This window comes from Rosa rugosa, chromosome 2 (genome assembly GCF_958449725.1).
Source record: "Rosa rugosa chromosome 2, drRosRugo1.1, whole genome shotgun sequence".
Classification (NCBI taxonomy): Eukaryota; Viridiplantae; Streptophyta; class Magnoliopsida; order Rosales; family Rosaceae; genus Rosa; species Rosa rugosa.
In genome coordinates this window covers 61093922-61120993 of record NC_084821.1, presented here as the reverse complement: position 1 = coordinate 61120993, position 27072 = coordinate 61093922, and the positions used below count along the sequence as shown (strand labels likewise).

Sequence of the window (27072 nt, the reverse complement as noted above, 5' to 3'; positions counted from 1 at the left end):
GTTGTTGCAGGGATGTTTGTCCTCCTGTTGTGCCAAAAGAGTTGTACTGGTATTAGTGTTGAAGTGTGAGGAAGAATATGAAACAAAATTTAAATCAAGAAATCCTTCATTACCAGTAGAATCGGTGGAACCAAAGTTGAGATTAATGGATCTACCATCATCAGTAGAACTAGTGGACCCAAAATTGATGTCAATGGATCCACCAGCTGGCCCAAAATTGATGTCGATGGATCCACCAGCACCAGTAGAACCAGCTGGCCCAAAATTGAGATCAATGGATCCACCAGTACCAGGAGAACTAGTTCCCATGGGCACTTGAGCAGCCTGATTGCACCTCTTCATCTGCTTCTCTCGAGCCCTGACATTCTGGAACCAAAAATAAATGTTCTTGCCCTCAACATGTCCATACTGGTTCAGCTGGAGACAGATCTCGTGAATATGCTCTGTAGTTGGGCACGTAACTCCCTTGTCGTAGTAAAGATCCTTGAGGATCCTTATTTGATCTGGAGTAGGAACCCACCTGGCACGGCTTCGCCAGAAATCTGTGTTGGCACTACTCCCGGCTGCTTGGTTGTTTCCTCCATCCTCGATTTGTTGCTGGGTTTGTAGCTCCATCAGTTGCAGAGTTCGTGGTTCCATGGTGATGGGTTGAGGGGATGTGAAGATCGAAGAGTAAAGTTGTCGAGTGTTTGAAGGAGTTGTTGTTAAAGGGATTAAGGATGATGATGGTGTGTTGGAGATCTGAAAGTTCAGAGGAAAGATGGGATTGAATCAACTAGATGGGAGAGAAGATCAGAAGAGAAGGATTGAATCGAAGAAGAAATATTTTGAGTTTTGAAAGAAGAGGAAAGCTGAAGAGTTGGGAGAAAGGGGCTGGAACTCAGGAGAGATTTTCGTTCCTTTGGAGTGAACAGTTGCGCCCTCAGAATGCACCTATTTATAGAGCGAGGTGAGCAGATCTCCACCGTTGGATGGACGATTCCTGTGATTCATTCTACGCGTTGGATTAAAGTCGCCCTGAAACCCGGAAAAGTTGTTGGCGCGTGGAGAGCGTGTAAGGGGACCGAGGGAATCTCGAGGCGCTGTGGCAGACAGCTGTAGCCGAAAGCAGATTTGACTGCCGTAAATCACGGAAGGGATAAGCCGTGACACAAGTGGGCCGTACTTGGGCCTGTCTCGGATCAAGGCATCACTGTAGCTGTGGGTGGAGGCCTGATGGGCCGAGTTTCAGAAACAGTTTTGGACATGATGGGCCGAGTTTCTGAAACAGTTTTGGATGAGTTGGGCTGGGTTTCTGCAACAGTCTTGGATGTTTTGTGCCGAATTGTTGAAACAGTTGAAACAGTTGGTTTAAATAAAAGGATTGGTATGGATAATAACGTGAGCAGCCGTGCTCGAGTGGTTGAGTGTAAAGTTCGTGTACAAGAGGTCTGAGGTTCGAACCTCGCCTCTCGTTTATTTTTATTATGTTCGTTTATGACATAATAAGTATAAAATTTGTACACATTATATTAAGCACAGCTTGTGCTCCAGTGGTTGGGGACAAAGGTTTCGTGTAGCAGGTTAAGGTTTCGAACCTTGCCTCCCCCGTTTTTTTTTATTTATGTCACTCCATCAGAACCCTCCTCCGAAGGCTGAAACCAGCAAGAAGGCTGCCACTCGCCCGCATACCGCTCCTCCAAAGGAGTAAATGGAGGTACAAGTCTAGGCTGAAAGACTTTAAACATTAAGCGCTGCATGGGAGGCAACCCATTTCAACCGTAGCTGTGGAGGAGCCATCAACGCAGATTTGCTCTCTTAAACTCTATCTCCTCTATTACTATTTTCTGATTGTATCTTTGTTATTTGCTTTTTTAGTTTTTGTTTTTAGGTTTTCTTGAGTTAATCATTCCATTCACATGATAATTGTTCATTGCATGCTCTAACTTGTTTAACATTGAGGACAATGTATGATTTAAGTGTGGGGGGAAGGATTAATGCTTGTAGTTAGTTTTTGTCATAAAAAGAAAACAAAACAAAAAAATCGAAAAATGTCAGAAATATAAAAAATTTCGTTGCTTTTGTTTTTGTTTTGAGTCTTAGGATGCCTTTCAACTGTCTGGGATGATTCTATATCTCTGAAATCATGACTAAAAGAGGATCACAACATTGAGATGATTTTAAACATGGTATTCTTTGGTTAATTGAGATATATGAAAAATGTGTGCCTTGTAGTGGATATGGATTGCATGACCTTGGTACAGAATATGAGCATGTTAAGATGAGTTGTGATTCATAAAGCCATGTGAGATAATTGAACCATGTCCCTTTTTCTTGGAGTGAAATGAAAAATATATTCTTAATTTCTTGGCGATGTTTTGATGATCTCATTATTCTTTCATCTTGATTGACTGCTTGCCATAGATTAAGTTTAATGGACTAGAGAATGCTAGAATTCGCTCTTGTGCTTGTTGAGACGTGATATCAATACATGGCCCTGATTCTGGAAGGGATAGAGGTTCTCTAGGAATTACCACCATTGCCAAATAAACTTGTGTCCCCATTTGTGCCCGTCGTGGGACCCCCTTAGATAAGCCCCTTTGAGCCTACATTAAGCCTTTTCGTTCATCACCCTTAAAATCCTTAACCATGAAGCTTAGTATAGTTACAACCCTACCCTTTGTTCTAAGGACTTAGTGGAGCTATCTTTTGAGACATACTACATGGGTTTGGTGCTAAGGATGAAGATTGAGAAGAGGTGAAAGTTCAAGTGTGGGGATAGACTTGTCCATAAAGAAAAAGATATGTTGAAGCCGTGAAAAATGAAAAGAAAAGAGAAAAATTGTGTACGGCTAAAAAGAAAAAAAGAAAAAAAAATATATGTTTATGGACTTTCATCCCCCATACTTAGTGATTTTGGAGTTTGCTTTGAATTGAAGGCCCACTACAGAAAAATTTGGCCTTTGTCCATTTCACTAGAGTTCAAGGGAAGTTTATATTGAAGATTGGGCCCAACATGAAGACATTTGGCCCTCTTATATTACCTCTATGGAGAAGTGACGTTTTTGCAATGCCTTGGTGAAATATTTCGAGATCTCTACATTCATATGAGCTCTACTAGGTTTTTAGGACACTTTGATAATCCTTACCTTTCATTTCTTTAAACCTTGAGCCTTAGCCCCATTACAACCTTTGAGAGGACCTTCTTGATCCTTAAGATGGGACAGCCTTTGATGTGGAGATGAGTTACAAGAGTTGAACCTATGGCAGTCCATTCGTGCAAGTAGTTGGTATCCTTCATGAGATCTTAAAAGAAAAATATATGTGCTTTCGTTTATATATATGTGATACACTTTGTTTATCTTTCACATATACTTGAGTGAATAAGCTTTTAAGCATTGCCATGATCTGAGAGAAGAAAGAGTGGATATACCTTGTGAGGATATGAATCATACTTGTCTGAATCATGCTAAGCTAAACCCCAATCACCATTATTACAACCAAGTCCTACTTGTGTATGTGTGGATCATATGTTTTAATTAACTCTCGAATGCTTAACATTGATTCTTGATTGAGTGCTAATCTTGGTGTTGTGAAAGTATGAGATTTCTGAGACAATATGTTAAAGGGCAATAGAGGTCTTTGTGATGTCAATATCTTGGTCTTTGTCTTTGAATTTACTCTTTTATGTGTGACATTTTTTTTTTTCTTTGTGTTTTGCTTTGTGTTTTACGTTTTTGGTTTCTTTGAGTCTTTGTGTTTTTGTTTCCATACTTAGTCATTTTTTTCGTTGGTTTCTTTGTTGTGTGTCATAGTCTTTTTGGTTTGTTAGTTTTTGATTTTGCTAAGGGACTAGCAAAAGCTAAGTGTGGGGGAATTTGATAGCAGCATTTTAATGTGGTATTTTAATAGTTAATTCCTCACATTTTGCTTAGTTAATTCCTTAACGAATCGATTTTTAACTTAATTTCTATTTTTTTAGGTACATTGGAGTAGATGATGATGAAATGAGCATTAGGTCCATAATTACCTATAAATGATGGAGAAAAATGGAAATGTACTAAAAGGTCAATTTTACACATTTTCCTACTCCGGCTAGGAGAAACCAAGCCAAGCAAGGAAGAAGGAGCGGCCGCCGGACCAAATGAACTTCAAATGAGCTGAAACTTTCCAGATCCATTCTAGACACCCAAAGGAACATTTCATATGAAGAGTGCAAGATCCAGATAGAAGTGGAAGGCCTTCAAACAATCAGCCCAATTTTCTACAGAAGCAAAACTGGAAAACTGGACCTGTAAGTGGTCCAGCAGCATTTTCGGCCCAACCACATGGAATAAAAATCTGAAATTTTACCAGGGTGATTTACACTCATAATGGAACATTTTTTATGAAGAGGTCATAGTGAAATTGGGAATGCTTGTTGGAGAAATAATTGAAGGAATAAAGGGGCAGAAACTGATCTAAAAACAGCTCAACACCACATGTTCAAGTTTCCTACCCACATGAAGAAAGCTAGATGCTTTTTCTCTTTTTCCTTGGATATATTTTTCTGCTCCAATAGATCATCATCACTTCCATACTTCTACACCTTCATGCCTTGCTTTCATTTCATCATTACTCCATCTTTTCCATATTTTACAAACCACTTTCATTATTTTTCTTCCATTTATCATTTCACTCTTCTTTTTCTTCCCTATATAAACACATTCTCCTCTCACTCTAAAAAAAAACATTCCTTCATCCATTTCATCTTCTTTGTCTCTCCATTTCCATTCCATTTTTCTCTCCATTCTCTAGTTGCAAAATTCTGCGTTTTCAAGTAAGAAGAAGAAGAAGAAGAAGGAGCCGGGAATATCATATCCTCCATCGTCCACCTTGAAGGCTTGCTTCCAAGATTCAAGATTTCAACGTTTCAAGCACTCCATCTCCATCTCCAACTCATGGTGTAATTCATTCTTTTTCCTTATTTAATTTCGTAGGAATTTGTTTCTAGTTAACAATAACATTAAGGGCAAAGTTTAAGCCCAATTTCTATGTTTGAATAAAAAATTGTGATTTCTTTATGTTGATTTTTATGTTGCTTATGTGAGATTGCTTAATTGATTTTGGATTATGGAAAACTTTTATATGTATGTGTTCTTTGATGGCCAACTTAGGATATATGCATGTAATTGGTGCTAGATTTAAGTAGTAAAGGCTTTGGACAAAAGTCGAAATCAATTAAGGAGGATTGCAAATAGATGGACTTTTTCATACTAGGTTGTGCACTTTGGTTGACATCCTTTCTTTGTTCTTCATGCATTGAATGTGTTCTTGATTAGCTAGCTTTCTAGACTATGATTGCATGTTCAATAGGTTTAATTTAGGTGCTTTCACTTAGATTAAATATTCAAGGAAAGTAAAATATGGGAAATCATTTGCTTCGAATGTTTCACATGGTCAACTTATTTCTCATGACATAGATAATCAACTATAGGAATTGTAATTGGATTTCATTCATATGATTGTAGTTTTGATCTTTGTTTCTTGTGTTCCACCCTTGTATATGTGTTTTTACACTTTCTTTATTTCATTTAATTTTAATTCCAATTCTATAATCTCAAAACCCCCCTTTTTATATTAACTTGTATATATTTTTATTCTTTATTTTATTTTTGTACATAATACTTTTTACTTTATTATTTTAATTCTTTATTTGTTTTTGACAATGACAGGTGTACCCTCAATCCCCGGAATAGAACGATCCCTATTTGCTTATACTACTAACGATGTTTTCAGGGTTAAATTATGCGCTTGCTTTGAGCGTATCAGTTGCCCTTAAAATTCCATTCAATCTCCGTTAACTATAAGGGCAAACAAGACTTTTCACCTATCATTCATATTTTTTTTTTTTTTTGAGTGGAAGACGTCAATAGAACCAACACACACACCCATGCAGTGTATCCCAGCATAGCCAGACTAATCACTGCACCGCAGACGCACGAACCATTGGGTGTTTTAACTAACCCAAGTCCCTCAAATCTGCTGGCCACGGGAACCTATCATTCATATAAAAATCACTTTTAAGCCTTAACAACACCCAACACCACTATGCATGAGTATAAGCTAAAACTTAGAAATTCAAACCCCTCAAAGAACAACAAGGACGTTTCAAGTTAAACCATGGAGTTCAAATCTAATCCTTGAGCAAAGAAACATCATGAGAGATCAAAACATTACCGAATCACATTACCGAGACGCTCGTCATCGCTATGGCCTGCAATACTTAAACATGAAGGTAGTTCCTCTAGCTCTTTTCTGCTTATGCCTACAAACCCAGAAGTTCTATAATTTTGTCCCAAGTAAAATTCAAAAGACCCATGGAGTTAAATTTAGACTACCCCATTAGAAAACTATATATGAATCATACTCCGGAAATCTGAGATTGAAAGAGAACGTTGGTCTTGCTATCGAATGAGCACACCCATTCTGGAGCTTCAAAATCTTTGGTCAATCTGTAAGAAGGGGAATATGAGAATTAGAACATGAATTGTAGTATGAGGAAAAAAAAAAAAAAAAAAGGTAACTGAAGCCATGAATTTGTTTAACCGCACATGAATTTGGAATCAGACTTTGGTGAAAGATAATGCCGGCCATATTATCTTAAAGTGAACAATTGCTAGGATGAAACTGTGAGCTTCAATGAAACCTCCAAACCAAGAATCGTATGAAAGAAAACCCACATGGATCTCTGAGTTAGTCGACGGCGTATTGATATTTAATTAGCATGTGAAGGCGGGGGATGTCTGATGTTGCCTTTGGATGTGTGAAGTACTTGATGTTGCCTCATCAGAACTAAATTCAGACCCGCCTTTCAAACTAAAACATGAATCTTGGGTCGAGTTCGGCGATAACATTCTGATGGAACTCCTTGTTGGCCCTATTGCATATTAAAACTCAGTTTTTCTGAAACATAAATGGCTTGACGTACTAGATTAATTTGGGTGGATTTTCTGCTAAATTAGGGAACAATGATGGGATACAAAATCATGTTTTTGTTGTGGTGTTGAGGATTGTGATAAAGTTATTCTAATTATTATTATTGTCGTTCGTCTCCGAGTGATAAGTGAAGTCAGTAGGATGATGAGTTCAGAAGTTCATGAATTCAACCCAGAAAAGTATGTTTCTCGACCAAATATGTGAAAAAGGAAGAGATGGAGCCAAAAATCACTTTTACCCCTAATAATCAAGTCACATGTGTGGCAAATGTTTCCATTTAACAGAGATTTGACGAAATTCTAACACTCTCAATGACCTGACTTACCTAATTGATCACTTTTAAAGTCTGGGTATTATCGAGTCGGTTCAAAAAAGTTCAGACCCTACCCATGATAAAAACTCATATATAATTGCTTAATTTCTAATCTAACGGTCAAAAAAATATGATAGATTGCAGTCTTCTTAAATACCAACAGCTCTTGCATATAATTAACCTTTGTAATTACAGGATATATATATGTATATATTTCCCAGCTAATGGAACCGAGTCAATATATCAATAACTTTGGAATCAATTTTAGGAGTACAGGCTTTTTCGCATCCGAATACAGGATTGCAATATAACTTTAATCCTAATCGAAACTACAAATCTCTGACGATATTATGATATATTCAATTTGTCAAACCATTCAAAGTAAAATCATCACACATAACGCAAGATCTGTTGACGCAGTAAAACCCTCCAACGAGATAAACAACTACGAGCACTATGTTGGTGAACAATCCACTATATGAATAGGAAAGTACATAAAGATCTTACACAACTCATCTACTAGAACCAATCTAGTGAGCAGCGGTGTCTCCTCATCTTTGCTACTTTTAGATCAGCGAATTTGTTCTCCTTTGTCAATCCTGAGATGGCACAACTCTCACCTTGATTGTCAATCACCTCAAAGCACAAATCATGCATGAACTAACCAAAAAAACTTTTTAACATAAAAAGTTTGGGATTTGATAATCCTTCAAGAGCTAAACTTGGAACAGCTCATGAAGAATTCTCAACAACAATTTTGGCTCAATATATATTTTTTGAGGATGAAAGATCAGAAGCTCTTTATAAAATGCAACAGTGATATATTCTCTATTCTAGCTAGGGTTTCTGCTGCTAAAAGGCTTTTTTAAACAAGGTTTATATCCATAGATTAAAATCAGACGTTTAAAAATAAAAGCCCAAAAATCAATTTAAGAAAGCCTAAATTCTTTGGATAAAATCTTATTAAGATTCGCACAATTAGCACAATAGGATTGAAAACATGTTCGCATCCTACAATAGGATTTAAAGACAGATTCAGTCCTAAACACTTGACAAACATAAACATTTGCATACATGTATGCAAGACATACCTGATCGATATGAGTTGTGCATGAAGCCTGAAGCATTCCATTCTTCTAGGGATCCAAGAGTAGAAAGCTATTAGCATATTACAGGAATACATGACTCTTGGTTGTTGCGCTTAGGAAATACCAATCAAATAAACATTGCACTAACAATCTCTCCCTTTGGCATTTCCTAGGCAAAACAACATATACATTTAACCATATACAATAGTTTTCTCCTATACTACCATGACCAAATAAATATGAACTTCCAAGTTGTAATATGCACACAAGAAACATAACACCCGTGAAGAGCATGTATGGTTGAAGTAGTCTAAGCATAAGCATATGAAACATCAAACTTCCAATTTCTCCCCCTTTTTGCCTAGAAATGACAAAGGGACCAAAGCAGATTGTGCATAAGATTTCACTCCCCCTAAGTTCAATACCCATGTATTGGTAGTAGCGGAAACAAACATGAATCAGGGGGTTAAGAATCAAATACCAAAATGATCCTGCAATAGAATTGAACCTTCAAACACTCTCAAATAAAAGTATATCATGACAAATTTCACAGGATCAACAAGAATAGTGTCTATTATCAGAATCCGGATAACCTGCTGCTTGTAGCATAAAAATAAAATAAAAGACAATGATGCATGAGACAGAGCAATCAAGCAGAGTTTTTCCAAGATAACATCAACATGAGCACTTATTCAAGAAACGACCAAGAAATTGCTGAAATGCACAGTTTGAGCATTTCACATGAGCTGAAGGGGGTATATCCTTAGGCCTAGGAAGCCTTTGGAGTTCCCCTGTCACCAAAAAAAAAAAAAAAAAACCAATAAACCCAAATTTGACAATTTTATCCCAAATTCCCAATGCTGTGAACTTACATTATCTCTACCCAGAAGAACCCTAAACCCCTTTCACAGTTTCAGCAGATTCTCTACCACTTGTACCAATATTCATTGCTTATCTTCCCGTCAATTTTCAATCTTTACATCATAATCAAATTAAAGTTCCAGTCTTTATCTCTCATCTTTCCATCCGCCAGCTACTTGGGTCCTCTGGCTTTGAGGAGAGCAGAGTCCTGGTAATCATTTCCTCTCAGAACTCTTCTGCTACTTAAACTTGAAGTTCATAGTTCAATTCAGCTTTAATTTTTGTTAAATTTGTTCTATGTATGAGTATACAATTGTATCACTCTGTAGTGCCCAGTATAGTTTAATCCATAGTTAAGTTGAACATGGAATTGTCAAATGGGCAAGTGGGGTTCTCTAATTTTCAAAGAAATGGGATTTTGGCTACGAATTGTAGCCCAAAGCCATTTCCTTTATCTGGGTTTTTGATTTGTGGGAGAACCATTTTCGGCATTGGCTTAGAGGAGAAGAATGTGAAGAAGAGTCGGGTTTCTGGTATTAGACCATTGAACCGTGGAACTGTAATTAGTGCTTTGGCGAAGGAAGGGACTGATAACCGATCAGTTGGTAGTGAAATTCTGGAGAAAGATTTTGAATTTAAGCCATCGTTTGATCAATGCTTGAAGGTTATGGGGTCTGTTAAGCTTAGAAGTGACAAAGATAAGAGCAGCCGGCCAAAAGAAGATAATCCAAAGCATAATATGAGGAATAGAAATGTTTCCAGAAGACAGTTGTCTGAGGCAAATGAAGAGCGTGTAAAATCGGGGGAGTCTGAAAGGCAATTGGATCGAGGGAATGTGTCAAAAGTTGCGAAACTATATGAAAATGCTAATGGAACCACGGAACAAAGCAAAAGGCTACGAGTTAGAGGATATAAGGATGAATATGATAGCAGGCAGAGTGACATGGATGAAAAGGAAAAGATGAAGATAAGGGGAGATACAAGTAATGGAAAATGGTCGAGATATACTGGTAGACCAGAACAAGAATTGGACTTCAACTCGGGTAAGGGTGCATTGGCACGAAATGCTAAAGAAAGCCCAAGAGATTACAAGTCAACTGGTCAAGACTTTGAGAGAAGGAAAAGTGATGTTAGAAGTGAAGATGGATTTGAGAGGTACCGCATCAGTGCTGAGAAAGCCACTGATAATAGAGCTTTCTCTCCTAGAAGTGGAAATTCAACCAAGAACGGAAGAGATTTCCCTAGGAGAGACTATGATGAAAGAGCTGCATTTAAGAATTATGATGAATTCAGTGATATTATGGACAAGCCACGAGTTTCACAAATGCAAATGGAGGAGAGAATCCAGAAGCTAGCAAAATCGTATGTACTCTATTCTTCTTTCGAGTTTTTCTTCTTCTATCTTTTATGGGAATTAATTTCTCCACTGATGATGTTAGCTTAAACTTTGCTAATCACAATGTACTATAAATCATAAGAGAAATTTGGTATTCTTAATATTTGTGTATCTGTTTTGTATATTTAAGCTCATCTAATTACATGTACAGTTCATGAGTGAGTTTTTCAGTATGTCCTGCTGTTGCACTATATTATCATTTTGGTTGACTGCAGAATAGCATGCAAGTGAAGCTAAGTCAGACACTTTCAGGCATTTGTTTTGTGGTCCCAAGTTATCTATAATCTCTCATTTTCTACTATCTCTTAGTTGATGAATGACTCAGTAAAACTCATCAAGAAGATTCCAATGTTGTCTACTATATTATCTATACAAGGTTCAAGCCTTAATTGTTTGGGGGATAAATACCACTTTTTATTCTGACTTTTTTAAGGAATGATTATCACAAATTATCTGCCATAATGGTTCTGGGTTTTGAAATGATCATTGAGAAAATATATAGTAATAATTCCGATTAGAACTACAAATAGAGGGGTCACTGTGCTAAAAACTAGTATTTTTGACATCTTGATCAGAACTTTGCTGATCATCTGGATCTTTCTTTATTTTCCTTTTTTTCATTCACCAAACGTGCTCATATCAAGTATTGATTTAATTTAGTTAGGATTTCTCATTGATGTTAAAGTAGTTTAATTTAACAGGCTGAATGGTGCAAACATCGACATGCCTGAGTGGATGTTTTCAAAGATGATGCGAAGTGCACAAATCAGATTCACAGATCATTCAATACTTAGAGTTATTCAGATATTAGGAAAATTCGGAAACTGGAGACGAGTGTTACAAGTCATTGAGTGGCTTCAAATGCGTGAGCGCTTCAAATCTCACAAGCTCAGGTAATTTGCCTGTCAGAATATTGGAGCACTAGATACAAAGATTGGCCTGTGCTCACAGCTTATTTAAGTATAACAGTTTTCATGGACTCTTTTGTGGATTATTGACTATACTGCTTGGAATTTCACTTTCCAGCAAATGATTTGAGATCTGGTATATGTTATATACAGCTGATTTTTGTTACTACTCTCTTTTCTATTTTCTTGGATTTCACGTGACACTAAAATATCTCATTATACTAGATAAAATGTTGTCATTAATTATTATATGTATGAAAAATTTGAAGCATTTTCCTATTCAAAATTCAGATACATATATACAACTGCTCTCGATGTACTTGGAAAGGCAAGGAGACCTGTGGAGGCACTAAATGTATTTCATGCAATGCTGGTAATTGACTTAAATTGTCATTATCTACTTTGTGTTTGTTGCTCATAAAATACACTTTTAGTCAAAAGAAAGAAGTAATATTTTGGGCTACCAATGACATCTTTTGTCGTTCTTCTTTCCAGCAACAACTATCATCATATCCTGACTTGGTAGCTTATCATTCCATTGCCATTACTCTTGGACAAGCGGGCCATATGAAAGAACTATTTGATGTGATTGATACTATGCAGTCTCCTCCCAAGAAGAAGTTCAAGACTGGAGCACTTGGGAAGTGGGATCCTCGGTTGGAACCAGATGTCATTGTCTACAATGCAGTAAGTGGTACTTAGGGATCATTTAGGTTTGGGAGATTATCATCTCTAACTATTGCATTGCTTTGTTATTTAGGACCCACCCAAGTGACCATTAATCGTTTGACTAATATTTTAATCTAGAGACTCTTTCAACATGTAAGATCATAATGATTAAATCGCTATGAGTTATAAAATACTTCCATAGAATAATTTCTTTGTGTTGACACTTATGCGAACTAGTTTCCTACACTCAGTTGAACCCTCAATCTCTTTAGTATTATAGATTGCAAGTTTGGGGCATTGTTCGTATATGCTTATAAAGAGCTATCTATAGGATGACAGCTCCTAAGCTAAAAGGAATGACTGTTTTTGATGAAACAAATAACCAGCCAGTTTATGTTAGATTTCTGAAGAAGAAGTTCTTATCTGCTTGTTGATTTGAATGCTTTAAATCTTGGGAATTGATGTAAAATTGGTAGTTTCTATATATTTCATGGGCAATCAGAAAGCATGTACACTTGTGTAATGTTTTATATGTATAAGCAGGTACTAAATGCTTGTGTTCAGCGGAAACAATGGGAAGGAGCATTTTGGGTTTTGGAGCAGTTAAAGAAACAAGGTGTGCAGCCTGCCACTACAACATATGGACTTGTCATGGAGGTAGTACCTGCCCCTCTTTTGTTTACTATGATCCATTGTACTTCGTTGGAGATAGATATTACCGTTACAAAAAGTAAATTAATTGGTTCTCAAGGAATATTGTCTGTCATGAAGAGTATCCATGCAAGGTTTTATAGTTGTTCATTTGGTCTTCTGGTTTTCTTAAACTATTTCCTTGCCAGCCTAAAGTGTAATCTATTCTTAAAAATGAATAGCTTATTGTTTCCCTGATTTGATTAAAATCTATATAAAAATAAATAAATAAAATAAAATAAAAAATTATTCATGCCTAGCTTCTCCACCTTGATCAAAATTCTTTGATCTTTCTTTCTTTATGCTTATCACTGCATTTAGCATGTACAATACAATGCAACAAGAATTTTGTTTTGTTTTGGCCAGAATGATGCAAGGGTCATTTTCGTACCAGGCCTGCTAGAGTGCTAGGTAACCCTGGATCTCTTCTGAATTTCAGATACCTTAAACTTTTTTTCGCTGAATCAGGTGATGTTTGCATGTGGCAAGTACAATTTGGTTCACGAGTTTTTTAAGAAGATGCAGAAATCTTCTATACCAAATGCTTTAACTTACAGAGGTATTTTGCTGGCTACTGATTTCACCTGGGATTTTATTTTAGATTGATAATGTTGATGATTCCTTGTAAATACAGTTATTGTGAATACTCTTTGGAGAGAAGATAAAATAGACGAGGCTGTACAGACTGTTCACAATATGGAAAGACGAGGAATAGTAGGTTCTGCAGCTCTTTATTATGACTTCGCTCGATGTCTTTGTAGTGCTGGAAGGTGTCAAGAAGCACTAATGCAGGTAATTACTACTTGACACTCGTGCCGGTGTCCAGATGTCTTTGTAGTGTTGGTCATTTTTTCACTTGTATCAATGAAACATATTTTACCCATTACTGTTTTCTTCTTTATCCTTTTCTCTCTTTTTTTGGCTTGGCACTTGAGCATGCACTATATTGATACAACAAAAGATTTTTCTGCTGCAAGGACAGATCTGGCCAATCCAATTGTTCTAATAACTCCATTGATGGGATTACCTTTTAAAGTTTACTTAACGATTCATATGGCAGAAAATTCAGGGTTCATGGTTGGATGACATATTATGTCATTTTTTTTCTTTTCACAGATTGAGAAGATATGTAAGGTTGCAAATAAGCCTTTAGTAGTGACTTACACTGGTTTAATTCAAGCTTGTTTGGATGCTGGAAGCATTGAAAATGGGGCATATGTCTTCAACCAAATGGAGAACTTCTGTTCCCCAAATCTGGTCACTTGCAACATAATGCTGAAAGGCTACTTGGACCATGGGATGTATGAAGAAGCAAAACAGCTGTTCCAAAAGATGTTGGAAGATAGGTACAATATCAGCAGCAAATCTGGTTATGAGCTGCGGGTGACACCGGATATCTATACATTCAACACTTTGTTAGAAGCATGCATCATAGAGAAAAGGTGGGATGATTTTGAGTCTTTCTACAAAAGGATGCTGCAAAGTGGATATAACTTCAATATTAAACGACATCTTCGGATGATATTGGATGCTTGCAAAGCAGGAAAGGTAACATTTTCTTATCAATATTTCTATGTCACCTCATGGGGGAAATGTATAGGAAGATAAGTGCGCACGTGCTTTGCATGCACAAAAGTGTTTTTCAAAATGGAACCCTGCTATTATGGATTGCAAGTACCAAACAGATCTGGCAGCCATGTTTTAGTTGTCATAATGTTTTGCCCGATGCATGTTACGGTGTTCATTTCTCTTCTTTTTTACCCCAGAATGTTTGTTTCACTAGTGAACCCATGCATGCTTTTCAGGGTGAGCTACTGGATATAACCTGGGTGCACTTGACCGAGGCAGACCGAATTCCACCCCCTGCTCTCATCAAGGAAAGGTTTTGCAAAAAGCTGGAGGAAGATAACTATTCTGTTGCTATCTCCTGCATTGCCAGAACAAATCCCGATGATCTGCAGGCATTCTCAAAGACAGCATGGTTGAATTTGTTCCAGGAAAATGCAGAAAGGTTTCAGAAAGACACTCTTCTGCAGTTAGTTCGTGAGGTTAGCATTCTTACTGCCAAAAGTGATGTGGCGAACCCTGTATTTGAAAACCTTATGACGTGTTGTAGAGAACTTGATAGAACTGGTGTGAGGACAGGTGACTTTAAACCAAATGAAAGTGTATGTACTGTTCAAACTGAACCAGCTTATTAATAGATGAATGTATTCAAATTTACAAGTAATTACTTTTCTCGTCAAAATGTTTCCACCGTAATAGGCGATTCCAAGATGCCAACCCTACAAAGTAATAATTCTAAGAATGCACATATGTTCCAATTAGAATGAATTTGCTATTAGTACTTCACTAATATCTAGAAAAACTGCCCAGAGAGATACATTCCAGTTAGACATAACTCGTTAGAGATATCATAAATATTGGTATGCATAAGTGTTTTTGCCACTGAGGATGATTTTTTTGAGAGAAGAATATGATCAGAGTACGGTAATCTTCTTTCGGTAATCATATTACTATTGCCAACCGGCAGAAAATTAATCTTGGAGGATTCTTCAAAACTAGCATTGGAGAAAGACCATTGCGTCTTCAAAACTAGCATTGGTATTCTTCAAATCTACAACGGATGCATCATGTTCGTAGAAGGAGAGGTTCAACACCAATACCAACACCATATTCCTAGAGGGAGATGCTCACATAAGGCACCCAAGACCAGCCCAAGAATGACAGTGTTCGCCGAGCACCTTACCGTGAACCCTTCCTCGATCATTTGGGACAGTGTGACCGGAAAGTAGCGGATTTCACCGCACATTTCAGCTTCATCATTGACTCGGAAAACAACACCAAGTTTGGCGACAGTTAGCCTTCTTCCTAGCACCAAGCAGGTCCTTATTCAACAGCTCACTCGGATATGGATGCAGTGTAGGCCTCACCGTGGAGGCAAGCGTCAGCTTGACGTGGGTACAGTATCCATTTGTTGTAGTGGAGTTTGATATCAACCAGAATCCAAGGATAACAGTCGAGGATCCTGCTTACACTAACATTGGTATAGACGTCAACTCTGTCAGGTCTCTGATCACGGCGCCTTGGAATGGAGGCATTAGGTAGGAAGAGAAAACAGGTAGTGTTGTGGTTAGCTATAATTCCAGCTCAAAAAACCTCACTGTGGAGTTCACTACTACTAGGTCTGAAAATGGTACTACCCGAGAGACGTGGTGATGACTTGTCTTTCTTTCTTACCGTGTAAACCTGACGCAGCACTTACCTGATTTGGTCATTGCTGGCCTGTCGGCTTCAACCGGTAACTCTGCTGCTCCGCATACCATCATCTCATGGAATTTTACTTCAACTTCTTTGGTTAATATTCCCAAGTCAACTAGGAGAAGATATATAATAGGTCTAGCGGTTGGGTTGGGTGTTGGTGCAAGTGTTACCTTGGTGGCTATGTTGGCTTTCGTTTGCTTCATCTATGGGAAGAAGAGAACACAACAAGTGATGACCAAGATCCTATATATGGTTCTTAATTAATGATTCGATTCATGATGAATTTGAGAAGGGGACTGGCCCAAGGAAGTTTTCTTACCAAGAGTTAGCTGGAGCGACCAATTAACGATATTTTGATGAGGGAGGGAAGCTTGGAGGGGGAGGGATTGATGGGGTTTACAGAGGCTACATGAAAGGCTTGAACTCGTACGCGCGTAGCGGTTAAGAAGATATCAAGCGGATCAAAACAAGGGCTGAAGGAGTATGCTGAACAAGTAAAGATCATCAGTCCACTTAGGCAACGGAATCTGGTATAACTCATTGGTTGGTGCCATGAGAAAAAACTCGTACTAGTCTCTACAAGTTCATGCCCAATTGCAGCTTAGATCTCATTTGTCCAAAGAAAAGCTTGTTTGTTTGAGATGTGAGATATAAAATTGCTCTTGGCTTGGCCTCAGGGTTGCTCGACTTACACGAAGCATGGGAGCAATACATACGCTAACAAGGATTTATGATGATTCTTAAAACGGCCATAACGAAAACTGGCTGTATGATCAATCATGGCGGCAGATTACAGAAATTGAAATGGGGTGCACGTGAAAATTCCCATTCCATGCCATTATCACCATACAGGAAATTAATATCGGAAGTTCGGAACACACCACCGTTACTTTCCACCAAAGTAAGAAATTGGAAAGAATGTTACTAAAATTACTTAAAACTGGAGGTGAAATTTGATGTCATATCACAAGCAACAAGCATAAAATTTAAGAATATTTAGACTGAAAAGCACCATTAGAGCAACCAAAGTCCACAGAGACCAAGTGACACCAAACAACATTGTGGGTGTGGTTGTGGTACATAAATGTATGGCATATGTTCATTGTACATGAAAATTACATGTACATTGAATCAAAGTTACTGAATTAACAAAAATTTTGTTGTCACATTTATAAGCGAATGTATGATAAACAGTACAACGTTCTAGAATTTTTTCATATTTTTGTACAATATTTTGGACACAGAGTCTCAACATTTATCTCTTCCTTTTAATTTGAAATATTGTGACATTAAATGGATTTTGATTCGAAAATATATGTGAATTAGTCACTTTGAATCGTAAACAGAATATTTTATTGAAAAGTATAGTGGTGTTATGAGTACAACTCGAATTCATTGACTTGATGCAGAGCGTTGACTTGATGTAGAGCGTAAAACTACATATGCAATTTCATTGTTACATAAAATATATTAAAATCTTATTATGGATAGACATGAATTGTTCTGGTGGGTAACACACAATCAGAAAATGATTTTACTTTTTTGTTCCACAATGCAATTGCAGAAGGATTTTGTGGTTTATCAGTGATTAGGAGCATCATCAGCAACTTTGAACAAAATCTTAAATAAAATTCCTTCACAATTTTTTCGATTAAAGAAGCAAAATTACACAACAATTATGATGATGGAACTACAGAGCAATCAACAGCTTAAGGCTGAGTTTTAATTTTTAAGTTTCCTACAATATTTTAGTCCAATATCTAAGTGGAAACATAGTGGAACCATCTCTCCTCTCATTGCAATATAACAATTTAAAAGCCACAAGTTTGTTTATTAGCTTGAGACTAAAAAATTTTAGTTTCCTACAATATTTCAATGCACTATTTAAGTGGAAACATATGGTTCTCTCTTCTCTCATTGCAATATAACAATTTGAAAGCCGCAAGTTTGTTTAACAAGAAAACAAAAATAACGAGAACATGAAGTTAGATTTCGTTCCAATTTTCATCCCACATGTAATTACATTTTGCGTCTAAAAATGTCAACGTTAGTTCATGCCATGGGTCATCATCAGTCACAAGTTTAGAACATTGAGAAACTGAGTACATGAACAGCCATTTCATCCCCTATAAAAATCCGCCCTCCATATTCCCTCTTACTTAATCTCATCTTCATGAATCATAATAGTCTCATGGCTAAAGAGCTTAATTGCTTCCTCATCTTTCTTCATGATTTTGACAAAAGTGTTACCATGACTTTTTAATCCATGCAACTACTAATTGTGTTAGTGACATAAACTAAGGTGAAGCTCTATATTCTGCCCAAAAATACAGATGATCAATATGATTTGTTTAGAAAAGATACACATTAATCCAAGTCTTGTATGAAGGCGGAAGAGATTTCCCTGCTGTTTCTTGGTTTGAAGATATATGGATAATTATGTCAAATATAATATCATTAAGAAAGTAAATATGATTCTAAAATCTAAATAGATATCTTCCTAAACAGGCATAAAAGGATAGAACCAAACAAAATTTATACCACAAAATGCACTCGATAGTCTTGATTAAAAATAAAGAGGTTCTTCCAAAACAGTAAATTTAGATCAAAAGAAACGGTGGTCTCCTTCCTAATGACACTTAAAAGCTTTAGCATATAAATCTTAAGCCTTATCCTTGGAAGCAAAAGCTGCAGCCTGTCCTCTGAGTCTACCAGTTCTCCTGGCAGCAATGAGACCAACCTTCTGCCCAGGGGGAGCATCACGCCTGACTGTGCTAGCATGTCCAATATGCTGGTGGTTACCTCCTCCGTGGGGATGCTCAACTGGATTCATAGCCACACCACGCACCTTAGGCCAGCAGTTTCTCTTCACCCTGAACTTGTGGTAGGCATTACCGGCCTTGAGCATAGGCTTCTCTGTTCTTCCACCACCTGCAACCTGCCCAATCATAGCACGGCAGCCACTTGGAACAATCTTCTTGGCACCAGATGGAAGCTTGATCCTAATAAACAAGCACAAACACACACATTCAGCAAAACAATACAACTCTAATTCAAATTGAAATTAAGAAACTCAGTGACAATAGGAAAGCAATCTTCACGCTCATATGCTTAACATATAAACATTTACAAACATCAGGGTTAATCAATTCAGGTTGATATAGAGAACAAGCAAAACTTCAAAAATTAAGCGATTAAAAGAATCTAACAATAACACAATCTCAACTCTGAACCCATCAATTTGTAATCTTGCAAACTAGCACTTGAAGGAATTTGAAGGACACGACACGCAAATTGCTAACAACACAACTCAGCCAAACAAATTAATCAGCTATGACAATAATACAGTAAATCAGTGAATAAATACCGAATTTTTTACTATCATTTTCACACAGAAGAGTCATACTTTTGTTTACCTAATTCACTATATAGGCAAAGCAATCACTTTTTCTTCAAATAAAATACGAACCAGTACTCAATTCCAAGCTAATCAAACTATCAGCTACTCCTAAAATCAAAATTTCATATAAAAGAAATGGTATTTCAGCTACAGAAACCAATCTCTTCTACAATTTCACAACTCAATATGAACAGAACCGAAACCATTCCAATCAAACCTATCTCTTCTATAATTCACACAGCTCAATACGATCAAAACCGAAACCGAAACGAAAAGAGAAGCGACTGAGTCACCTGGAGGTATCGTTATCAGGGTTGTGGCTGATAACAACAGCATAATCACCAGAAGCCCTAGCTAGGGTTCCACGATCGCCGACGTGGTGCTCGACGTTGCAGATCACAGCTCCCTCGGGGATAGATCTGACCGGCAGAACGTTGCCGACGACGAGATTGGCCTTCTTACCGCAGTAAATAAACTGACCGGTGTAAAGGCCCTCGGCGGCGACGAAGAGCTCGTTCTGCTTCTTGTAGCGGAAAGGATGACGGAAGCTGACGCGAGCGAGGGGGGCACCGCGGCCGGGGTCGTGGATGATGTCGGTGACGACGCCCTTGAGGTAGCCGTTGCGCTCGCCGAAGTCGAGGGAGCGGAAGCGGGCCGGACCCTTGCGGTGGTGGGTGTGGGACTTGAAGACCGACCCGGCACCCTTACGCTGAGCTCTGATGACGCGACCCATCTCTCTCTCTCTCTCTCTCTCTCTGTGTTCTCTGCGGCTGTGAGACTGGGTTCTGAAAACCCTAAAATGTTATTTATAGGAGTGATATGGCTTTGCCTCCAAAACCCTAGCGGACCGAAATGTAAAAGGGGAAATGATAATGGACTGGACTTAGATTGGGCTGGGGGATCTATGGATTTCGAGATTCAATTTTTGGGCTTGATTTAGGGCCCAATAAATTGTAGTGGATAATCTTTATTCATGTTTGCATATTCTGCCCATGTCCAAAAATAAACAGATTAACTCCTTTAAAGGGCCTTTTAGTGGGTTGATAATTGGTTTGCTCCAAAGTTAAAAGAACCGGTCCTCTAGCGCTAGTGAATTTTTGTTGATAAGACGATCATGAAATTTTGTTGGTGAGACGATTATGGAGTAAGCTGTAAGTTCAATTCTCAATAGGTCAATTTTTTGTGAACTTTGCAATCTTTGGTTTGATCTTGAGCATATTGTAGGGCCAGTTAGTGTGACAAAAGTTCTTTTTTTTTTTCCTTTTCTTTTCTATCTGATATACACTAAGGTTAGAGTTACACGGCGATGCCGGATTTAAATGGAGGATTTAAAACTTTTCTAAGTGTGCACACCTAGAAGCTCTTGCATGTTATCTTTGAACTATTGTTTAAGCTTTTTTGGTTCAATAGGAGTAGAATATCTAATTTGTATATCTTCAAGCATGTGAGCAATTGATTTGTTTTAAGGGTCGTGAGTGAAATTATGTTACTCTATTTTCAATCATTTTTGCTCTTTATATTTTCTTATTGAGATATATGTATACACATAAATAATAAATAAAAGGTCTCGTCCGTCAAATATCGAAAATAAGCAAAGACGAGTCTACATCAATAATTGCAAAAGCAAGTCTTCTACCAAGTCATTGTAACTTATAATTAAGGATGGCCTCTCCTTTTCAAGATCTTTGTTCTCTGTAGTTTGTAACATACACTGATAAAATACAAGTCAGGGGGGGGGTGGGATGTGGGAAGGTGGGGCTACACCAAAAGTTGATATTTTGAAACCAATCAGTTGCACCAAAGTTACCATTCTGTGATGATGATGAGAAATCGCTTCCAAAAGACCAAAGCAACAAATTCCATTAATTTTCACCAAAATAAGAAAAGTATAAACTTTCTTCCTGCCCGAAAAGGGTCTAAATCATTCATTCACTGTTCTTGAGAGCCAGATATGGCTCTTTCTTGACACAGGCATGGTCCCTCCAGACAACCTTTTTCTTTTCGATCCTTTTTTCTGGTTTCCTAGCTGTGCCCCTTTCTGTCTCCAATTTTCTTCTTCCCTCCACGAGATGACATGACAACAGCTCCTCTATCTCTATTCTATTGTTCTTCACTCGATCTCACGACCCAAAACTTGCAGTTTAGATTTTCAACTGCAACAAGTTAAGTTCACCGTCGGCGCCTTGGTTTGGGCGATTTCCAGTGTGAGATTCGTGATCCTTCTTCAATTTGTTTGATTGATTTTATTCTTCTTATCTGGGCCTCGAATTTGGGGATCTGCATTTTAGATTGATTTGTTCAATAATAGGAGTGGATTGAGTTGTTTGGATATACTGTTTAGTCATTGTGATTTTTCTCTGAAACCACTGAGATGGGGAAAATATTATATGAAATGGAATTTTTTTGATTTCTGGCATTTATGATCAAACCCCTGAACAATTCTACTTTCATGAATGGTGACATGTCTAGCAATTATAAGAAGTGACATTTGCAAGCTAGAGCATTCGCTCCAAAATTAGCTTCACAAAAAGCATTGCATGATGAAATCTCAAAACAATTAGTAAACTCTGGGATATCTTTGTTGGAAGTTGGAACGAGTACTATTGAGCTCAGATAGAAACTTTACATAGTCAACATACATGGTAGAAAAAATCAACAGTCCTCTATTAATTAGTTAAAAAAAAAAACAACAACAACAACAACAATGCTAATACCTCAAACTTGTTTGTCAATAGATGGCTAAATGGATGTCACGACATGTAAACCGTTACCCTAAAACTAGAGAAAAAACATTTATCAAAATTAATTATCTCGAAAAAATGTATAGTTAGTCTTCTAAAACAAACACAAATAAAACTTAATAATGCATGCAAAGTTGTTTGTCAGTGGATGGCTAATGGATGTCAGGTTTACATGTAATGTAAGTCGCTACTCTAAAATCAGATAAAATAGCATTTATCTAAATTAATTATCTCGAATGGAGGTGTCGGTAGTCTTCAAAAACAAATACAAATAAAAATCAATAATCCATAATGCATATAAAATTATGTTGACTATAACACTATTTGCCGAATATTTTATATTACTCTGCTTTTATTATAAAAATGTTATCTTTATTAATTAGATTGGACTTGATCAATTGTTTGAACCATACATTAATTACATTTGAACTTAGAAGTCTTATAAAGAGGACCCTCAATCTTAGAAATTTCAATGAATTCCATTTGTACCTGTCCCAGTATAGAAGAAAGTCAAGAAACTAGAGGGGTGTTGAAAATGTACCAAAGATTGATCAATCTAGTAAGTACATGTATCACTAGACTAGTCAATTGATTTGGTACCTATATGTATCATCTATTAAGCACGATGACTGTTCATCTATTAATTGATCGATGCTGGTTAGGCTTCACATACCATCTCTACATCATTTAAAGTTTTCAACCATTAAAGTCTTCTCTATGAACCTAAAACCATAGATGAATGTCCACTCACCATTACTTAGAAATTTAGGACATATCTAACCCTTCTTTTTTGGAGGATTTGTAAGGTTTGATTATATTTAAACGTGAAACTTCATTTGAAATGCAAAGACTATTTAAACGGTGTTGCTTGATCATTTAAAGTGTTAAACAATATGATCATTTATAAAAATAATGCAAAATCAGTTTCAAAACCGATCGATTTCTTTGTTTTCCATCTTCATCGGCCATCATGACTGATGACCTTCGTGCTTAGAAGTTAGAACACTTCCAATTAACTTCAATACCTTCCTCAGTTCATTGTGTTGTAATTAAAAAACGTAACAATGTTGTGCTTACTTGTATTCATTAAACTAATTAGATCTGACTTTTCTTAACTGCTCATAGGAGGCTGATCAAGTCATCAAACTTAATTCAAGGTAGAGCAAAGGTGGAGGAACCTTTCCATACATCATTACATTGGCGTGCGAAGAAAAGGTTGTAACTTGTAAGCGGTAACACCTGGTGAAGTCTTTCCAAAATTATGCGCACATGTCAGGTCTTTAGTATATAAATACGTAGAATTGTCTAAAAAAATTATAAGAAAGTAAAATTTACACTCTTTATTTTACAATTTATATTCTATGTTTCATTTATTAGTATATGAACATTATATTTTTATAATCCAAACTACAAAACGACAAAACTTAATATACTAAAAAATGAAACATAAAAGTGTGGTTTGTAAAATAGAGAATGTAGATTAATACAGTCCCCAAAGGGCATGTTTGTTTCACGTACATGTCTGTCATACCTCGCCTTAATTTCTGTAAGAGTCCTGGACTCCTCAAGCCTGGATTATGCTATATTATTCCCTAACTCATGTTTGGTCAGTTAGGACTAAAACTAAAGCCAACACCATCGACCTAAAGACCCGTGAAGCCCCACCTCCGACAGGCACACCATTTGGGTTTGATCCATCTCGTCATCGCCGACGTCTCTCTATCCTTGGCTGGTCTGGTTGCTGGGTGTGGAGAGAGAATTGGACCTCGAAAATCTTGGGTTCTTCTGTGTACAAATTTCGGCGGCTCTGGCAATGTTTTGAGGTGCATGAGGTATGAAAGTTGATCTACTCTTCGTGTTCTACATGCTAGTATAAATGGTTTTTGAATTTGATAACATTTTGGAAGAATTGATTTTTGGGTCTTCGGCCACTTTTGCTACAACCTTCTGTGGCAGTGGTTCCGAGTTCAATTGGGGATAGAAAATGAGGTGTGCTTGTGTTTAATCTCAGAATTGGTGAAAGTTGTTGAGAAGGAGAGCATAACGAGAATTTTCAGTAGAAGGTGAGAATGAGAGCTTCCATAATCCCATGGTTTTTGGAGTCTCTATGGTAGATAGTGTTAGAGAGAATTTGAGACTCTAAAGTCTCAACAGTCCTGGTTGTTGCCAAACATAGGATTAGTGTAACACAAGTTGATAAGGATGTCCAATCTCATGTAACAAACACCCTCAAAATGTAAACTTCATCTAAGGCTAATAATGAAGGTGCAGGCTAATCGTCCCCGGTCACCACAATTGTAATATAAATTAGTGCTAATTAGTAGTGATGGAGCGAAGTCAGAGCTTAATTATTATGCTTCGATCAGTAGCTAGCTACTTTGCGCTGGAAACCCAGTTTACAACTAGGCTTCTTATTTTCCAAAGAGAAAGGGCCGCGCCACATGCTAAAGGGTGCAGCATCATCACGTATATAGCCAAATGTGCATGCATATATAAAATAAAACACTTGCAGATTAAGTAATGTGAGATTAAGGATAAGCAAACGTTGAAAGGTAGCAAACTCTTCTGTAACAGCACGATCGATCCCATATCTTTTTCTCCTTTTCTTTATACTTCATTTAAAAGCATATCCCTACCATTTCCCATATCCATATTACCCACCTAATTGTGGGAAAATTATTCAAAAATCCCATCATAATACAAATGGTCAATGCTAATCCAACAAGCTTTTTAACCTTTCGACTAAAAATTTAAATTGAGTTAATTTGTTAGATATTCAAAAGTGCGTAATAGCAAATTAAAGAGTGGAATAACATACAACTAGCATTGGTAAGAATATGTAGATTGTATATGCCAACACTTAATTTTTTCTTCTTCTAATCCTGTCTTAATCGATCGTTCTTTATAGGAGAGTGTGCTTATTATTTATGTCATTCTTGCTAAATAAAAAATCTAAATCAAATAACTTCTTAACCACGTACTCTTTCTCATGTTGATCTCCTCAATGATTCTAATCACTGTGCTTTAACTATGATTACTATTAAAGATAATACCTTCCTAAGTTAATCAGGTCACCGGTGGACCAGAAGTACAGACCAGAAGTAAACATCAAATTTGGAAGGGTTAAGATAGCACTTGAACATCCAAACTACGCAAGCTCACCTAACCAAATTATTAGTTAAAATACTATTCACCCTAAATTGCTAATTCATTGATTAACACAGTAGACCATCGAAATTAGCAATCGATCCTAGGTAGTGTCGGCAAGTTACAGCCCTGGATTTTCTGGCATGCTACGTACGTTCATGGGCGTGCCACGTGTGCCGACTTTCATGTGAACTGTGCAGAAACCCGTTAAAATACGTACCAACCCAGCACTGTAAGGGAGTCGAAGGACCAGAAACTTACCTGTGTATGAATCGTACGTGTTTGACATTGATAGGACTATGCCGTGGACTTGGTAGCTATATGTAGCCTTCATGTTCATTATGTGCTGCTCGATCTCTCTGTCTGACTATATCAGATCGAACATGAAACCTTGAAACTTCGTTGAGAGGAGTGGGGGGAGTTTAGTTGCATAGGAAGTTTTAACAATCGGAGCTATTCGGTGTAGCTCCATCGGCTGTACGTTTATTAGCGAGTCAATCGCCGCCAAAATGGATAATCCGATTTTTCTCAATTAAGTTGATGATGTTTTTTATAAAGCTTAAGCTGTAGAAATTATTTGACAACTTGGTAGGATGATTTTTAGTACTTTTTATTTTTTGCTTGAATTTAGAGTTTACTTTTTGGATTCGATGATTTACCTTCATTTTTTCTGTCATAAAAATAATCAATTTAAAAGTTTTAATACGTATAAATGCATGAAGACAAAACATCATCGATGCTTCACTAATAATCATCACGTACTGCATCCAATATATTCAATACATATATATATGTTATCCACATTGTAAAAGCATACTTAAGTGTAGTCGACTCCAACAACAATACAAATCATAATTAATAATTTGACGTGTATGGGATTGGATATCCAAATCTATGCCCGGATGAGGAAAAAAATTGATGGACTTATTTTTGGGCAATGAAGTTTCATATCAAGTAATTTGAAACAATCAATGAATTTTACAAACGCTCTAACCTTGTTAGTGCAGCTATTCTCAAACCTTGATTAATGAACCGCATAAGATATGAGGGGAGATATGGTATCTAAACTTCATATTACAATATGCATCAAGAGACTTTCTAAGATAATAACAAAAGTCTCAATTAAAACAATATATTCTGTTAAACACCAATTAAAGAATAATACTCTACTAACTACTCAATTCACTTCACCAACTAAATGTATAACTTACATATTGAGCCATAAACAACGAATGGTCGAATGTACGTTGCAGCTAGCTAGCATTGCGTATGGAGTATTCCGCCGTTGAAGGCACTTTTGAGATAATGAGCGATCGGAGATGAAAGTGCTTCCTCTAGAGTCTAGACTCGCACCTTTCCCAGTTTTCAATCTTCTTTGATGGAAGTTGTGTATATATGCAGAGAATTTTGAAACTTTATGCGATTTCTTTCCAAATCTGAAGGCCATATATATATATAAGCTTGACAAGTGTAAAGTTACTTACGTTTCATATGCTCACATAGTCACATGTGAGTGCATGCATAATTAACTCATTCATAGGTGTATTTCTGATAGCGATCGAGACCATTGTTTGATAGCTAGCTAGTACATTATGATAAGCTTATATAGTATTAAATCCTATATATATATATATTTTT

The 27072-nt window shown here is 37.0% G+C and overlaps 2 protein-coding genes and 1 long non-coding RNA gene across 4 annotated transcripts; 2 read left to right on the top strand and 1 right to left on the bottom strand.

Moving 5' to 3' along the window:
• Nucleotides 1–9220: 9220 nt before the first annotated feature.
• On the top strand, nt 9221–15112 carry LOC133729046 (pentatricopeptide repeat-containing protein At1g30610, chloroplastic). Its single transcript, XM_062156526.1, has 9 exons — nt 9221–10581; nt 11317–11508; nt 11815–11896; nt 12019–12210; nt 12736–12849; nt 13351–13441; nt 13517–13674; nt 13999–14430; nt 14688–15112. The coding sequence occupies exons 1-9, from the start codon at nt 9584–9586 to the stop codon at nt 15081–15083; spliced, it is 2655 nt and encodes an 884-aa protein (XP_062012510.1). The 5' UTR covers nt 9221–9583; the 3' UTR covers nt 15084–15112.
• Nucleotides 15113–18665: 3553 nt separating this feature from the next.
• LOC133729045 (large ribosomal subunit protein uL2x) lies at nt 18666–20322 on the bottom strand. Its single transcript, XM_062156525.1, has 2 exons — nt 19840–20322; nt 18666–19148 (listed from the first exon to the last, which is right to left on the bottom strand). The coding sequence occupies exons 1-2, from the start codon at nt 20277–20279 to the stop codon at nt 18809–18811; spliced, it is 780 nt and encodes a 259-aa protein (XP_062012509.1). The 5' UTR covers nt 20280–20322; the 3' UTR covers nt 18666–18808.
• Nucleotides 20323–21381: 1059 nt separating this feature from the next.
• Nucleotides 21382–25417, top strand: LOC133733206 (uncharacterized). 2 transcript variants are annotated; one of them, XR_009857551.1, is made up of 3 exons: nt 21382–21750; nt 23413–23502; nt 23903–25417. It is a non-coding gene; the product is annotated as an uncharacterized LOC133733206 (long non-coding RNA). The 2 variants fall into 2 exon arrangements; XR_009857550.1 differs by having other exon boundaries at nt 23899–25417.
• Nucleotides 25418–27072: the final 1655 nt, after the last annotated feature.